This window comes from Mastigoproctus giganteus, chromosome 6 (genome assembly GCF_048544385.1).
Source record: "Mastigoproctus giganteus isolate SK-2022 chromosome 6, ASM4854438v1, whole genome shotgun sequence".
In the NCBI taxonomy this organism is placed as follows: domain Eukaryota; kingdom Metazoa; phylum Arthropoda; class Arachnida; order Uropygi; family Thelyphonidae; genus Mastigoproctus; species Mastigoproctus giganteus.
In genome coordinates this window covers 206,713,458-206,732,188 of record NC_143580.1, presented here as the reverse complement: position 1 = coordinate 206,732,188, position 18,731 = coordinate 206,713,458, and the positions used below count along the sequence as shown (strand labels likewise).

At 39.1% G+C, this 18,731-nt stretch overlaps 1 protein-coding gene across 2 annotated transcripts in view; it reads left to right on the top strand.

Annotated features, from left to right (window-relative positions):
• mldr (mitochondrial ribonuclease P catalytic subunit) overlaps positions 1-18,731 on the top strand; it is a 92,072-nt gene that overhangs the window by 55,256 nt on the left and 18,085 nt on the right. For both annotated transcript variants that reach the window (XM_090375633.1, XM_090375634.1), the window contains exons 5-6: positions 3,647-3,783; positions 14,830-15,025. In XM_090375633.1, coding sequence (XP_090231759.1) covers positions 3,647-3,783; positions 14,830-15,025 — 333 coding nt within the window. The remainder of the gene's footprint in view (positions 1-3,646; positions 3,784-14,829; positions 15,026-18,731) is intronic.

Here is an 18,731-nt window from a genome sequence, read left to right as displayed (position 1 = left end):
AAAAGCACTAGGTGAATAAGAATATGTAAAAAAAGTGACACAAAAGAGGAGCAAGCACAGTGCACATGTTCCAAAAACCAGTTTAGAGATTTCACTAGGACTTGGAGCTTTTTTGAAATCCAGATTGTTCAAAATTCTTGACATCCCTTTGATGGAAGACCACAGAGGGTGTACTGGGAATGGCAGGAGGTAGTTTACCACAAAGATGGTTTATGGTAATCCCTAATAAAAGTTATCAATACAAGAGTTAGGAGAAAAGTAGGATTCTATTAAGTAACTAGTAAGTTAACATTATCTTTAGCTGAGGAGACAATAGAACCATCAGGTTTTCACAGAGGTAGGAGTATAGATGGACAAAAGTTGTAGTTAATAGCTTTGCCAAGAGACCAGAATGCTCAACTACCATTTGGACAAGAAGCAAGTGTTTTTTACTCCTGTTCAAAATCTAGGTTTCATTGATTGAGAACTGCTTTACAATTGTTGCAAGCTTTAGTGTAAGCAGAAAATGAACCTGGAGATTTCAGTGCAAACCAGTTGTAATATGCAACATTCCTATCTTGAACAGCCTTAACACATTTATTGGAAAACCAAGATTTAGATAAAGGATGAGATTTGATGGTGTTTAAACTAATCCAGCTAAGGAAAAGAAGAATAGAAATCCTGCAGATCATCCCATTTCATATTCTTGTATGCCAAACATTGCAAGTTTGAGAATGGCCACAAGAGAAAAATCCTCAGATCACAACTTGATGATGGCATCTTCTCTAGTGGAGTGTTGTACACAAGATCATCACTAAGTTGTGATCTGAGGTGCCTAGAGAACCACTCACTTCAACTGTTTACTTCAAGAGGTTGTTAGGAGAAAAAGATCTAGAGGGTTGGGTGTGTGGTTAGGATTGTCCGGTATTCTGGTAGTTAAATGAACAATCTGTGTGAGGTTGTTAATAATTACAAAAGCCTTAGCTTCTTAACTAGCTGGATCCATGTGATTAGAAGACTGAATCTCGCTGGAGTTATAAACATTAAAATCACCAAAGAATTAGCATTAGTAGAGACATATGGTGCAAGAAAGCAAGCCTATGCAGCATCAGCCAAAAAAAAAAAAAAAAAAGAAAAGAAACGCTCCCATTTCACCCCTCTATTCGTTCCAAATACCTGTCCAGCTCAGCCTTAAATTTATTTAAACTATCAACTTCCACAACAAAGGATGGAAGTCTTTTCCACTAACCAACTACCCACTGTCTAAAGGCAAACTTCCACACATCTATCCTACATCTGTCTTTCCTCAATTTGAATTTATGCCCTCTCAGGTGATTATTCTGAGCAAGAGGAAGAATCTCATCAGCATTGAGCATGCTCAAACCATTCAAGATTTTATACATCTCAATCAGATCACCTCGCAGGTGCCTAATCTCCAGACACTGTAATCACTGTTAGGAAATTTAGACTCAAGGAAGTCCAGTTTCAAAGAAAGGAAGTCAGAGTTGGGAGTGATTAGTGGAGATGAGAATGATAGAAGCAACAGATAAATTTGACAGATGGGATAGAGAGATTTTAAGCCAGAGAAGATCAAAAAGGGAAGGTTCCAAATTAGTATGTCTCCAATGGGAAATATCAGAGTAGACATACGAGGAGCATTTGAAATGTTCATGGCCTGAGCATCAAGGGTTTATTTAAGGAGTCTGCTAACATGTTATTTTTCAACATAGTCCCCTTTGGAGTCAGTACCCTTGTGCCACTAATGCTGCAATGTGTGATTCCAGCTGTAAAGAAAGATTTCTGTTGGGCCTCCAGAAATGCATCCATTGCAGCAATGATGCCACTTTCAGTAAGTAAAAAGGATGCCAGCCAGGTATTTTTTCAAATTAGGAAATAGATGGAAAGTCAGACAGTGCTATATCTGGTGAACATTGGGATGGCCCAACATTTCAAAGCCACACTCATATGGTGTGGCCATAGCAGTGACAGACTTGTCACATTGTTCTGGTGGAACAAGACTTCTTTTCTGAGTTTTCTTGGCATTTGTCTTTGATGTTTACATGCAAACACGTCACAAATCTGTGTAATATGCCGCTATGACTGTCTAGACTTTCTAAAGGTAATCCACTAGTATCACTCCATTAGCATCTGAAAATATCTTTGTATCACCTTGCCTGCAGAAGGAATCCCGATGATGTTCTTTGGATGGGAGAAGAGTTGTGTTTCCACTGTTTGGACCGCTCCTTTGTCTCTGGCTAAAAGTGATGAACCAACATCTCATCCATAGTTGCAAACCTTGCACAGAAATTTGCTGTATCTACTTGAAAATGATGTGCAAATGTTCACTTTACTTGACAATTCTTTTGCATTTTTGATGTGCTGTCAATACCTTTGGGCCCCATTGTGCTGACACCTTTTTCTTAGTGAGAACCTTTGTTGTTGTGTGATACACATTCAGATGAGATACCCAAGACATTGGCAAACAAAGTACCAAATTGTCTCAGTGATCAATCACTCATCACCATATCATGCACACTGTCAACAACTTCTGGAGTGATGGACATTGCAGGTATTCCACAGTGTGGATCATCTTCCAGGCTCTCGTTCCTTCATTTAAATTCTGCTGCCAGCTTCTTAACTGGACGTCATTTAATCTCTTATATAGTTTCACTTGTACCCTCACTAGGTACAGGATCCTTTATCCTCAAGACAACTACATGCAGCTTTTGCTCCGGCTGAAAGTGATGAACCAACATCTCATCCATAGTTGTAAACCTTGCACGGAAATTAACTGTCTGATTTAACATCAGATTACTATCTGATTCCTTAAACAGCTGTTAAATCAAATAGTAAGGAATATATGCAGTAGCAATGGGTGCAAATGCTACGCTTTCCGAGATGTATAGTGACATGTCTAACCACCTCTGGTCTATCATTGGAGGTGCTGCAGTGGGAACAAGTCCTATCCAATAAAGCCCTAAGGAGGCGTTATCTTGGATGGATGTACACAACTCCAGATACTGGAAGGCAGTACTGTACTGAGGTAATCCTTCCCCATGTGCTTCTGTTTGTGTTTATGGATGATAACACCACACCTCATTGCACTGCAGCTGTTGATATGCTTTTGGAAAGTGAGGACATTATTTTTATTTTTAAAAATAATGTCCTCACATTATCAATTTTAAAAATACAAAATATTTTTAAAATTGATAATGTTTTAAAATTAATAAAATTAAAATTCTGTGTGGAACACTCTTTTCACAAACAACACAAAAGGCAATACTGCCATTCATAGACTATTTTATTATGGTAAAATATTTTACCTACTGCTTATTCTGTAAATTTTTTACAGAAAAATTGAACTGATATGTTACACATTCAGAGTGTATACTTTCTTGATTGTGCAAGAATTAAAGTAAAAACACTGTTGACACATTTTCCCCACGCTAATGTTATTTGCATTGTTTTCACTGATTGAAATTCCAAGTTTAATGTCTAAAAAACTGATCAATTAACAAAATGTATAGTGTTTCTAGTAACATTCATGTTATATTCATTTATATGCACATATGCAACTGCATATAATCCAAAGTCTAGTATCACCAATAAACAATGTAAAAGTGGCATTTTGAAAATATGAAAATTTACTCAGTGTTTCTTTTAATAGCTTCTTTCTGTTGTGCTCTACTTTGCTAAACAAGGAATGAGAGTAGTGGTGCTTGGCAGGAAACATATCAGGCATTGGCCATTAAAATACTTAAGAGAAATAGTCAATAATTCTCGATTCTTCAGTGTTGATAACATGTGAGTAAAATTTCTAAACTTCAAGGAATACATGTGATATTTAATTATTGAATTAAACTGTAAATATTAAAAATTAGTATATAATTAGAGAAAGTTATTTTTATCATCAATAATAATATAAAAGATGTTGAAAGAATACAGGACCCCTCGACGTGGGCACCTGTACGTGGTGAGGGGACCACCCAGTGACGCTGCTGGACTTCCAGACTAGCATCACTGGGATCCAACGCCCACAGCCTAGGTTCCGGGCTTACATCAATGGAATCCGGCGTGTTTGCCGTGCGCTGCGACCCGTGGAAATTCGGAAAGGGGGATCCTGGTGGTTGAGGGGCCCAGCTTCAATACACCACTTTGGCCCCTGCTTCGACAAGACGGGTGGTCCTGGAAGGCCCGGCTAGGATCAATCGGCTAGTAGGCTCGCCTGCGAGGGTCAACCGTGTCAATGCCACGCCCCTACCCTCATGGTCCGAGGGACAGGATTCAGGCTGGCAGCGGTGCGGGTATAGTGTCTGGGTAGCCCTGGCGTCCCACTCCCGAGCGCATTTATTGCATGCCGGGTAGTGGGCGTCCCTTTGGGCTCCGTGGTGGGTGGGGAGCCCGGGCACTGAACAATTTAAATAACTTCATGAATCCTGATAAACGTATTCCTTCAGGGGCCCCAACCCGGTCCCTATCTGAAAATAATGACGGAGAGGCAGATAGCATTATTGCTACAAAGAGGCAGCGAACCGAACTACCATCAGGGCCTGTCCCAAGGTTCTTAATAATGCATTCCACCAATGAAACACCGATTGGTAAAATGTCGCCCTTTTTTATACAAAAAGGGTTGGATGGGTTAGCAGGTACACCCAAGTCAGTTAAGAGGCTCCGTTCTGGGGACCTCTTGATTGAAACAAAAAATGACGGGCAGTCTGAACATCTACTCCGAGTAACATCAATCGGAGGTATACCCATAACAGTGACACCACACAGAACACTAAATTCATCGAGAGGTGTCATTTCGGAGTGGGACCTTCTCGACGTCACCGAGGAGGAAATCTGCTCCGAATTAAAACCACAGGGAGTTACTGCCGTCAAGAGAATCACTGCGCGAAGGGATGGGAAAACTGTTAAAACCAGGAGTGTTATCCTGACTTTTAACTCTCCCAAACCTCCTGATGAGATTAAAGCTGGATACATCAACTGTCCAGTACGTCCATACATTCCGAACCCATTACGGTGTTTTAAATGTCAGAAGTATGGACATTCTCAAATGGCCTGCCGTGGAGTCCTTGCATGCGCCCGGTGCGGTGCAAAGGACCACGAAACAACAGCATGTTCAGCCACTAAACCCACCTGCATTAACTGTGAGGGAGAACATCCAGCCTATTCAAGAGCATGCCAGAGGTGGAAAGAAGAAAAAGAGATTCAACGGCTGAAGGCAGAGCTAAACATATCGTACCAGGAGCAAGAAAAGCAGTGAAACCTCTTAACATCAAAAAACCTACCTACGCCCAGAAGGTAGCAGGGAGATGTTCGATTGGGACTCAGACGGACATGTCTGTCCCTCCAAAAGAATCATTTACTCCCATTGCACGTTATCTTTTAAGCTCCCAAAAACCTGCACAGAAGGACCAATCAGCTGCCACTCCTATATCGATACCTCCTAATGCTCCACAAGTAACAAAAGCAAAAGAAAAGAATAAGAAAGGGGAAGTAACACCTAGTACCCAGGAAAACATGGATGTCGAGCAGAAGGAGGTACATGATGAGTCAGTTTTGGAACTCTTCGCTGAGGAAGAAATGGACACAGGACAGCGTCCATACTTCCCCAAGAAAGAGAAATCCAAGACTGACAAAATTAAGCCCTCAGCACCTCGGAAGCCGCCTGATGGACCCACCAAGTCCAAATAATGGCTAAATTCCTACAGTGGAATTGTCGTGGATTCCGGCAAAATACTGACGACATCAAGGCACTCCTGCAAAAGCACAAACCAGTTTGCTTTTGCATACAGGAGACTTATTTAAAGGCAAATGATGACCCCACCATGCATAACATTACCATCATTCGTAAGGATAGAATTGTGGATGGTCCTGCCCACGGAGGAGTCGCAATCCTCATCGGCAACCAGATCCCATTTCAGCCTTTGCAGCTTACAACTAGCATTGAAGCTGTAGCAATTCGCCTTACAGTGGGGTTCTTATTAACTGTCTGCTCTGTTTATTTGCCACCTGGGACTGACATCCCCCAGAAAGACCTTGATGATCTTATCTTGCAATTGCCTTCCCCTTGTTTAATTCTTGGGGATTTCAATGGACATAACACTCTGTGGGGTAGTGCTGACATCAATGGAAGGGGACGAGTCATAGAGCATATGCTCACTGACAATGATCTCTCCCTCCTAAATGTGGGAACAAACACCTTCTTCCACATGCCTACCCGAACTTTCTCTGCCATTGATCTTTCTATCTGCACCCCTTCTCTCCTTCCTTCACTTGCTTGGGAGGTAGAGGAGAACCCATATGGAAGCGATCACTTCCCCGTGATAATCACCCTAACTAGTGGTAGACCGTGTCTTCCATTTAGTTTACCGCGGTGGAAGATTGATCAGGCTGACTGGAATGCCTTCCAACATCTGGCAAATCTTGACATCGCTACAGTCAGTCAGGTGCCAATCAATGATGCAGTCGTGTACGTCACAGAAACAATTGTCCAAGCAGCTGCAATTGCAATCCCAAAATCATCTAGCCGGTTCCCACTCTATCCGAAACCTTGGTGGAATTCCGAATGCACAGCAGCAAAAAAAGCACAAAACAAAGCCTGGGGGATATTCCGCCGATATCCCACAACTGAAAATTTAATAACATTTAAACGTGCACGTGCGAAAGCGTTATGTACGACGTCAGAGCCAAAGGAAATCTTGGATTCGTTTTACATCTTACATAACTCAGGCTGCTAGCTCAAAAGTAGTCTGGGATAAGATCCGGAAAATGAAGGGAAAATATCCACCATGCCCTTCTGTGATCCTCGAGTATAATGGATGTCCAATTGCAGATCGAACTGCAGTAGCAAATACTCTAGGGGAAACATTTGCAAAAATATCTGCAATAACATCTTTTCCCGCAGAGTTTTTGGCCCTGAAAGAGAAAAATGAGAAAAACCCCCTGAACTTCTATTCAAAAGGGCTTGAATCCTATAACAAGCCCTTTTCACAGGAGGAGTTAAATGCTGCACTCTTTCTCACGCACGCAAGTGCTGTGGGGCCCGATGACATCCACTACGAAATGGTGAAACACCTCACACCACAATGTAAGGATCACCTTTTAATTCTGTTTAACAGAATTTTTCTTAATAAACAATTTCCGGACTCCTGGCGGAAAGCAATCGTTCTTGCCTTCCAAAACCAGGAAAGGATCCTAGCAATCCAAGTAATTATCGTCCTATCGCTCTGACAAGCTGTTTGTGCAAAGTCCTGGAAAGAATGGTTAATGCACGCCTCGTATGGTATTTAGAAACAAATGGTCTGCTTTCCAGGACACAGTGCGGCTTCCGAAGAAATAGATCCACTCTGGATCATTTAATCCGATTGGAAACGTCCATTCGTGATGCTTTTATTAAATCCGAGCATTTGGTAGCAGTTTTCTTTGATATTGAAAAAGCGTACGACACAGCCTGGCGATTTGGAATTTTAAAAGACCTCTATAACTTTGGTCTTAGAGGTAACCTTCCTGTTTTTATTAAAAACTTTCTTTCGAATCGCCAGTTTCAAGTCCGTTTAGGATCCACCCTCTCTCGAGTTTTCTCTCAGGAAGAGGGAGTCCCACAAGGATCCGTTCTAAGTGTTACACTTTTCGCAATCAAAATAAACTCTATCACAGAACAACTTCCACCCACTGTAAACAATGCCCTCTATGTAGACGACTTTGCCATATTTTGCAATTCATGCAATATGAGGGTCATTGAAAGGCAACTGCAGAAAACCATTGACCATCTTACAGCTTGGTCTTTGGCTAATGGGTTCAGATTTTCATCACAGAAGACTGTTTGTGTGCATTTCTGTCGCAAACGTAATCTTCATCCTGACCCAGAATTAAGGCTTGGGCAAAATAACATTCCAGTTGTAGCAGAATTCAAATTCCTGGGACTTATTTTCGACAAGAAGCTGACATTTTTAAAACACATTCGCCAGCTTAGGACAAGGTGTGTAAAAGGGCTTAACATCCTTCGTGCCCTTTCGTCAACCTCATGGGGCGCAGATCGTACTACCCTTCTTCGTCTCTACCGGGCACTTGTCCGTTCCAAACTCGACTATGGGTCTCAGGTTTACGGTTCTGCTAGAGATAGTGCACTTCGGTGTTTAGATCCAATCCACCATCAAGCCATCCGGACAGCCACTGGAGCATTTCGCACATCTCCTGTCCAAAGCCTTTACGTTGAAGCAAATGAACCATCTCTGTCTCTTCGACGTAAGCAGTTGTCCTTACAGTACGCTTTCAAATTGAAGTCCCTGCCCGATCATCCCACGTGGCCATCCGTTTTTGAGCCGCGCTGGGAAAACCTCTACAACTCCCGTCGGACTGCCAACAAACCTTTTGGTATTCGCATTCAAGGGCTGCTGAATGAGCTGAACTTGACGGTAGACAATGTTGCCCAATCACCAAGGCAATTCTTTCCACCCTGGCATGCTTATTCTCCACCTTGTGACTTCTCCCTTAAGATCTGGGAGAAGGCTGCTACACCGCCATCTGTCTACCAGCAACTCTTTGCATCACATAGACAGCAGTATTCTGACTTTCTGCCAGTCTATACAGACGGCTCAAAGTTAGAAAGCTATGTGGGATATGCTGTCGTGTTCCCTAACAAAACTTTATCCAATCAGATCCCACAAGAAACTAGCATTTATACTGCAGAGTTGCGTGGAATAGAAACAGCCCTATATCACATTAAAAATAGCGACTACCAAAGGTATATGATTTATTGTGATTCCTTGAGCGTGTTACAGGCTCTAGTGTCGGTGAGGTTTAATCCTCATCCGATCCTGTCCAGGATCCGGCAGATTCTTCTTCCTCTCTTGGAATTAGAATTTGATATTCGCTTTTGCTGGATCCCAAGCCACGTTGGGATCCGGGGAAATGAATTAGCTGATACGGCTGCAAAATCGGCTGTTTCCCTGGATAACCATTGCCTGTCAGTCCCCTATACAGACTACAGGCAAATAATACGTTCTAAATTACTCTCCCAATGGCAAGATTCTTGGCACGGACAGGCCACAAATAAATTACATCGTATTAAGCCTGTAATTGCGCAATGGCAGTCCAGTCTACGCAGGGACCGAAGAGAGGAAGTTGTTCTTGCTCGGCTCCGCATAGGTCATAGTCATCTAACGCATTCCTACTTGCTGAGGGCGGATGACCCACCTATGTGCGAGATCTGTAATGTTATTTTAACCGTTCGTCATATTTTAATAGAATGTCCTGTTTTTATAGAAGCCCGACGCTTGTATTTTACCACTTTTAATAATTTGACTGAGCCATTTACACTCAGTCAGATTTTAGGTGACAGACAGAATATGTGTGACGTTTTTAACTTTTTACAATTTTTTAATGTTTATACAAAGATCTAAGTTTTTTATGCTTTTACTTTTATACCTTTTTAAACATAATAATTAATTGTTTGACGTGGTAGCCTTTGCTACCAAAATGTTTAACAAGATTTTAAATTTGTCTTGGCGCATTATGGCCTTAGCTGCCAATGCGCCATTAAAAATCAAATCAAATGAATACAGGAATCCCTCATCTCATCAATTTCAGGGAATATATTCCTGAAAATATTGTGATTAGCAAAACTAAGGTCCCATAGAAAATAGTGAGTTAAGATTCTTCTTTTGATGGTGTCTCCTATTGGAGGTTGGCGATCACCATGCTGTATTTCTTTACTGAAATACATACATCAGTCCTTCCACTTCAGTCAATTTGGAGTAAAGTTGGCATCACAGTCCCTCAGAAAAAAATGGTAGGTCTAGATGTTCTCTCTATATCTTACATAACAGAACCAAAACACTGTATAGATTCTTCCCATACCAACCCCGAAGCTTGTAAATGATATTCAGATCAGTGTGTGTTTGTTTGAAACTCGTAAAGTTTATCATTCTAGTGTTGTTGGCAGCAACAACTAGAATGATAATATTCTGTTTTCATTTGCTGTTACTATAGTACTTGGTACTGTGCATGGGTTGAAGGCTGAGAAGATGAATATTCTTGTTGACATTAGATTTGAATTTCTGTAGGTTGCAATTTTTGGAAAATACATCTGAAAGAAAGTTGTTCCAAAAAACAGAAGTAGAAGGGATAAACAAGGAAAAGTTGATTCTGTTTGTTTGGATTTGGACAGTGAATGATAGCTTACTTCTTGTGGGAGTAAGCATCCATTTTTCCATTTTGGGCATGTATTTGGACTGGTTTGTAAGAGAGAGAGTGGGGTGGAATTATAGATACCAGTTAGGAAGAATGCCCATGGAAGTATCTATAGAAAGGTTATGCAGCAAAAATTGAATGTCTATGAGACAGAGAATGAAGAAATTTTGTAAGAGATGGATCATTTATTAACCGAGCTGCCCTCTTTTGAATGGGGTCTAGAAGCTTGAGAGAGAGGGTATCCTCTCTCTCTCTCTCTCTCTCTCTCTCTCTCTCTCTCTCTCTCTCTCTCTCTCTCTCTCTCTCTCTCTCTCAGGTTTCTAGACTATTTGGGGGCACCATCCCAGATGTGGGAACAATATTCTATAGTATGGTGAATTTTAAATTTGTACAGAGTGAGTAGTTGTTTAGAAGAAAAGAAATGCCAAGAGTGAAAAGAGATTGCTGAGAAAAAGAAAACTCAGTAAGAACGGGAGAAAGAACTAATCATTGGTGAACACTGGCATTGGTCAAGGAGTTAGAAGATAGAGCACTGTCTACCATCACCACAATGGGTGTTTAGAGAGAATGTCCCATAGTGCAGTGTACCATATTCATTGATTGGAAATATACTCCTTCCAACATATACTCCCTCCTGTAGTGTCTGGGCAGGATTACAGAAACAGAAGAAACAGAAACCATTCTGGATATCAACCCAAAAGATGATATGGACACAAGACCTATTTTTCCAAAAAAAGGGACAAAATATAAATTGACCACCCCAAGCAAACTTTCAAAATGCAGACAGACAGGCTCGGCTTTCAGTGAACGTCGCCCAGTGGAATTACAGAGGCTTTTGCAACAAAATTTATGACATCCACAAGATAATTAAGAACCATAATCTAGTTGGCATCTGCTTACAAGAGACATATTTAACATCTCAGGTATCTCCCTCAATAAAAAATTATACTCTCTTTTGATGAGACAGACCTGTTACAAATAATTTTCATGGAGGGGTAGCCATACTTCTAGATCCATGAGCCCCTTGCAAACACTCTCTTTTACAAACTTCTGTTGAAGCTGTTGCTACGCGTATAGTGATTTTTATTACTTTGACAATTGTTTTGATCTATCTAGTGCCCAATCATTCTTGTACCATTCATGAACTAGATCTTATCCTTCAGTTGTTGGCCCCTTTCTGTTTAATGGATAACTTCAATCTACACTATCCACTGTCGGTTTCTTCTAATGCAGACCGAGGACAACTCATTGAAATGCTCATTGATAGACAAAATTTAACCATGCTAAATATTGACTCACCAGTTTACATCCATCTCCTTACAGGAAAAACTTTTGTAATATATGTCTATCTATCTATCTGCTCTCCATCCCTCTTTCCTAGTATCGAGTGGGACAGCTCTTGACAATCCACCCAATAGTGATCACTATCCATTAATATGTAAAATTCAAATATCCCACTCCATTACCTCAGAAAACCACATAAAAATGGTAATTTTACAAGGCAGATTGGGCAAAATACACTTCTCAGGTATCCTTTGATAATCAGATCATTGACTCGTACTATTGACACAGTCACCAACCACATTATGAAACAAATACTAGCTGCTGTGTCTTCTACCATCCTACAGTCATAGTCAGGCATCCTCAGAACCATTAAATTATTGGTGGAATGAGGATTGTAAGAGTGCAAAAAAAAAGAAAAGAAACAGTATGGAACCTATTCCACAGGCACCCTACCACAACCAATCTTATAAATTACAAGCGCCAGAGCGAAGGCCACATGGTGTTTTGATAGCATAGATCTTCTCTAGTTTGCTATCGGCAAGTCCTCTTGCAAATCTGTATTATTATTATTATTATTATTAGCCATATGGTGCAAGGAAGCCTGAGGCTTATGCTACACCAGCCAAAAAAAAAATCCCAAGTTACCCTGAGAGTGAGAAAGAGACAGACAGAAGTAGAAAGGAATCACCAAGAAAGAGAAGAATGATGATATCCAGCTCAGGACTCTGGGTGTGCCAAGCCCATACTCACCAGATGTGAGCCCCCGGGGTTAATACAAGAGGAAGCAGTCCCAAAAGGCTCAGTTATCAGTGCAACCTTATTTGCAATAAGAATTATTCATATAACCAAAAGTATTCCCAGCCCTGTAAACTCATACCTCTGTGTCTATGATCTATTTCTTGCAGTTCACAGAACATGAGCTTCATTGAAAGGCAACTCCAAACCTCAATTAATCATAGTGAGCTATGGCCGTTATAGAATGGGTACCCATTATCTCATCAGAAATCTAGTGTCATACACTTTTGTAATAAACAGATGCATCCTGATCCAGAGCTACACTTAACAAATCAAATCATGCTAACTGTTGTGAATGGTGTTTTTCTCCTTGGCCTGATTTTTGATAGTAAGTTAAACTTCTTAGAATACATCAAACATATATGAGGTACTTTCCAAAAAAAATTAACATACACAGAATTATTTCTTCTACAACATGGAGTGCAGACTGTTACACCCTACCTCACTTGTACAGATCTAATTAGATCTCGCCTTGATTTTGGTGCTCTGGTGTATGATTCTGTTAGGGAGAGCATGCTGGGATGCCTTGCAACTATTCAACATTCTGCTCTCAGTATTGCTATAGGTGCTTATAGAACATCACCAGTACAAAGTGGCGCCTCCATAGCCAGGTGGGCAGGAGCAGCATTGCGTAGCACACGCTTCTTGATTAGACCTGGGTTCGAGCCCGTGACCACCAAATACGGATGATGCGGAAAGGTCAGGGAATGACCGCATACCCCGGAGCAATATGGCCTTAGTTGCTAATGTTCCTAAAAACCAAATAATAACAATAACAACCAGTACAAAGTCTTTATATTGAGGCCCATGAACTTCCACTCAGAATCAGGAGAAAGACGTTACTTCTGAATTATGCAGTTAAAATTCAAAGCATGCTTACACACGCCTCATTTGGCAAGTACTTAACGATACAGAGTTTATGGTGTACTATAGAAATAAACCCAGAGCAACTCAGCCTACTGGTATCAGACTGCAGGGCACTCCCACAAACTTGGAATATACATTTGAAAAAGTGTCGAAGATCCAAACAATTCAGATCCTACATGATTTTATGTTAAACCATCCTATGACACTTATTTCTTAAAATTGGGGAAAGTATTCCCTTGCAAATATATAATTTGGAAGAGAAAGCATTCCTTTCCAAATAATCCAAATATCAACATGCAACTCCATATTGCCTGCACACAAAATTATCTGCATGTTACAGAAATATATACTGATGGATCAAAGTCTGAAAGAGGGATTGGGTGCTGCAGCCATCTTCTCTTATAATACCATTTCTGTATCACTTCCTACTGAATGCAGCAGCTGTTCAGCTGAATTATATGCCATCAAGCCTGCCCTAGAAAATATTCTCCATCTGTTCATCAAAAAAATGGATGGACACAGATGTATATCTGTGTACATTGAACACAGCCTCATGTCATTATTTTTTTCTGTATCTTGACTACAGATCTAATATACAAATGATCTCTAAGGAACGATGGGTACTTCTGTGGCAAGCTCAAACACATAATAGGCTCTTTCAAATAAAACCTGAACCAGTTGTTAACCTGAGGATCTTGAGTACCATTGAAATGTCAGGTGCAGGTTGATTGCTTATTTGGCATCCTATTATCCTTATGCTCTGGAAATCTGTTAATACTGTCATTCATGGCATCTTACGTTCACAGTTGTACTAATGTCTCCTCAAAGGCATACAAGCATATGCATAATTCAGTCTAACACATGGTGCTTAGGTTGGCATAACCAACTATCAAAGGAGAGGTATCTGGATATTAGTAGTAGGACAGTGTATATGCACCATTTTCTTAAAATTTCAAAAACACACTTCTGATATTTGTTTAATATTGTAGGAATTGAAATATCCTGATAGCTCTCTATATGGCTTTTTATTTTTACTCTGAGGTTACCTGAAGTCTGTGGTGTATAGCCCCAAACCAAAAAATATTGCAGCACTAAAGGAAAATGTCTGGAGTGCATGCTCTCAGATCAGTGTTTGTTTTAAGAAATATACAAGAATTCATCTGTATGTGGATGTTGATGGCAATTGATTTGAATAATAAGTGATTTAAGTATATATTTTTTCATTTTCAATATGTGTCCAGACTTCTTATATACCCTGTAGATCAAAAACTGAATTAAGTGCCTCAAGGCTGCACAGTGGTTGTTCTGACTGCCGTTTTTCCACTCCGTGTGGAAAATGTACGGGTTCAATTCCCATCAGCATAGGCAACAGATTAGCACTTTTCACATGGTTGCAAAGTTTAGTCAGTTGCTGGGTGAAGGTTGCATGGTTTCTTCTGTCGGAAATTAGTTTTTAATCCAAGAAACAGATTAACTAGCCATAGAACATACAAAATTTATAGGCATGATATATATGTGCCCTGTGGCCTTCTGTGCTTATTGCAAACAACCTAGCTGAACTAAGTTGAGATTAGAGATTTTAGCACTGCTAATCAAAAAATTCATAGAATGAGATTTATTTTATTTAGAAGAATTTGGGCATTGAGTACTTGTAATTTAAAATGGTTAAATATGCTATTTAATATACACTAATCCTTTTCTATGTAGATCAAAAGATGATCCCTTCCTTTTATATGCTGCAATGGCTGGTGGACCAAATACAATGTTTGTATCAAAAGACCTTATGCGAAATCATTGTAATAAATTGAAGATGTTAGAAGTACGTGGTTTATTTGCTCGTTGGCAACAGTCACATCAAATTTATTCATTCTTTAATGAGAAAACTAGAAAATTTATATATAAGGTAGGAAATTTTTTCTAGCACAGTATTAAATTATAATTTAATTTCCATTTAATAGTAAAATCGATTTAAATGTTATTGTTTGAAGACTGCTGAGTTGACATTTCCAGTATTTCCAGTGCAAGGCTGTTTGCAATGCAGGTAAGATACATTGATATACCCTTACTGATAGATATAATCTATCAGAAAGAAATCTATCTGATATATATAAATCTATCAGATTTATATTTTCCCGATTTTAGAAAAATTGGTGTGCGTCATTGAAGCAGTCATCAGTTTCAGTTTTGTAAGACTGGTTTCAAGTAGTTGTGTGTTAGTATTACATTAGTTAGTATCAGCCGTATGGTGCAATGAAGACCAGGCTTTTGCTATACCAGCCAAAATAATAAAGTAAAATAAACAGTCTATGTGACTTTCTCCTCATGTTGGTGCCTATCCAGCTAACCTTTGAATTTATTCAAGCCCTTCAGCCACCCTTGGAGATAACTCATTCCAGTAATTAACAACTTGCAGCTGAAAGAAAACCTCCCATAATCCAGTCTAAACCTCTTCCCCTGTAATTTGAATTTATGACTGCTACTTCTAGAATTGTTTATTTATTTTATTTTTACTTTCCCCTCTCTGAGCCTTATAGATTTCAGTCAGCATCTCCTTTGAGGTGCCTGCTTATCAAGCTCTGCAGTCCACATATTTGAAGTTTTTCCCAAAAAGTAAGTGTCCTTTTGCAGATTTCAAGTTACCTGTCTTTGAACCTATTCCAGAAGCTTGATATTTTTTTTAGGTGTGATATGGTATCCTTACATTATTCTAAGTGGTGTCTTACAATTGCCTTATGCAATGCGATTGTGACCTCCTAACTTTGCAAGCATATGTTCAATAAATTGACAGCATACCATGGACCGTACTTGCCACCTGTCTGTACTGCACAGAGAACTTCATGTGCCCATGTTGTGGCCAACAAAACCCTTTCTTCATCTACTTTTTTAATTCAAATCCACAAAGTGTATACATTATTTTGGGACTGTTCCTTAAGCGTAAGACTTGCATTTTGCTCTGTTAAAACATTTGCCACTTTTCTGACTCCCTGAAAGTTTCTGCTCACCATGAAGGTTCTCCTTCATCTGTAAATATTGATACAAGGATCTTGTTCAAGTCATCAGCTGGGTTGTTGAATAAGTTCTTACACCCGTTACAGAAGCATTTGATCAGATTCATTCTTTTCTTCATTGTATCACATACATGAAAAACTCCTTATTTTCTCTTCTTTGTGAACTTGCAGTTACACAGTGAATATCAGTCCTGTCCCCACTGGAAAAGGCCTGGGATTGAACCCACCAATTATGCAAGGGATTTTATTCAAGTTTTTTTCACATTGTAGCTGACTTAATTGGTCTCAGGTGAGAATTGCATGGTTTTTATCTCCCAGAAGCCTGTTTTTTTTTTTTTTTTTTATCAGCAAAGTAACAGAATTGTACACAAATTACTGACACAATATACCAGTATGTCATTGCAACACACACTCCCTCATTTTTTATCACCTTTTTTTGTCAGTGTAACCTTTTCTGTGGTACTATTAGAGATCCACTTGTTGCTGTTATAGGTTTCATACCTTTCATTGCTCTGTCATCATTTTCTATACTATTAAACTATATTTTATTATTCATCCATCTCAACATCCCCCTCGTGCTATATTTTCTTATGTAATACTTGACTTATGGAAATTCGACTTTACATAAGTTTTTGCTGGCCGGTGCAAACTTAAAAAATCATGGAAACGTATTTTGCATCCTGTACGAATAAACGGAGGTATCATGAAAGTATCGTAATGTGAACCCAATAACACATTGTGTTTTATTGGTAATTCATTCCAAGATCTTGGAATTTGAAATTTTTGCTATATAACTAAGTTATTTCTCTCTCTAAAAGGTCATTTTTATAATGGAAATTGCACTACACTTTCATTGTTATCATATGTTCCATTGTATGAATCAATTTTGAATGCGTTTGTATTCAAAATTGATTCATACAATTTTGAATATTTTTCTAAAACATTTCTGGAGGTCACTGCCATAAAACAATAAAAACAATTTGCACTTTCTGATTTATTGGGCTTTTTTGTTAGCACAGTCTATTATAAACGGGTAGTAAACTCGATCTTATTGCATTTGCGATAATAGGAATAACTGGAATTCTGTGTGTTTTTACATTACAGTAAAATGAGTTCACCTTCACTGAAATCTTCAGTCATATAAAAAACATAAATAAATTTTCAAAATCTTCTCTTCATTCCTATTTACTTATTACAATGGTGAAGGGAAAGGGACAAACAGAATGTGGAATGTGCAAGTGCTGGGAAACGAAACAAAATTGATTTAGAAATGAAGATGATTAATTAAGAATTATGAAGCAGGACAAAGTTTGTCATCTATTCCATGTAAATTAGGTCTAAAATAGCTTTCAGGTATTATATCAAAGATGGAAACGCTATTAATAATATGGATGGAAAATCAGATTCAGAAGCAAGTAGCCTGGAGTCCAGTGGCCATTCAAGCAAAAGCAAGAAGTATATATTCAGATATTAAGTATAAATACAGCGAACCCCAAGCCAAAGCCACGTTCGTGGCAAGCAACAGGTGGTTTAATAGGTTCAGGCATTGCGTTGGTTGCCAAATCATTAAAGTATGTGGTGAAGCCACCAGTGCCAATTCTGCAGCTGCAAAAAACCCCTTCTAAATCTCCATAGCCCTCAACTTCCATAGCGGAATGCTTATCAGCTTGAGAGTTAATTCTGGCAACAATGCTTGAAAGGTAAAACTTGCTGACGTTATGCCTGTCTCCTCTCTCTTTTTGTAATTTTATAATTTTGAAGTTTTTGTAATTTTGTACACATTTGTAATTTTTTCTGCACATGAGATAAAAAAAAATTGAATAAATAATTCTATTTACATGTTTGTTGAATATTTCTTTTTTGCTTCAATCAAATTTGGGAGTGCTGCCTAAGCATTTAGGGAAATTCCGACATGTAGAGTTCCGCAGAACGCTACCCTTATGTAAGTCAGGGAGTGGCTGTATATTCATTCATGGCTTCTGTGATAGTTGCATATTATTTTAAAGGTATTCCAGGCAGAAATACCATTAATTTAAAAATTTTGGTCTTAACATAAAGACGAACCTTTTATTATTATGATCAAAATTTGTGTTGAAAAGGAGGCTATTGTATTATCGATATTGGGAAAGCATGGCAAATTTACCTTGGGGAGTGGGGGGGGGAAGCTCAAAGGAAAGGTTTGTGCGAGTTAAGACAGGGATGCAGTTCTAGAGACTTGCTCCTGTGTATATGACTAGAGTAGACCTCATTATAGCTAGTGACAATGCATCTCCTTAGTTGATAATCAAGTAATTTTGGTCAATGGATTGTGTTGTTAATATTTTGGAATGACACTGATGTGTCTAATTGATCAAGTGAACAAGGCTTATTTAAACTAAAGCTTGTTAGTTGTTGCAGGAGGATTATTTACTGGAGGTCTGCATAACACACTGAAACAAGTTAGAGCAAGTGACCTTCAAAGAGTGGCTCACCCAATGTGGATGAGATAATAGCATAAATCTTGACATAACAAGATTTATGCTATTTCATAGAGTTCAGTTTAACTTAATTTTATTCTTGCTCTGCAATAATCTTGTTAAAGAATTGAAACATTATTCCTTT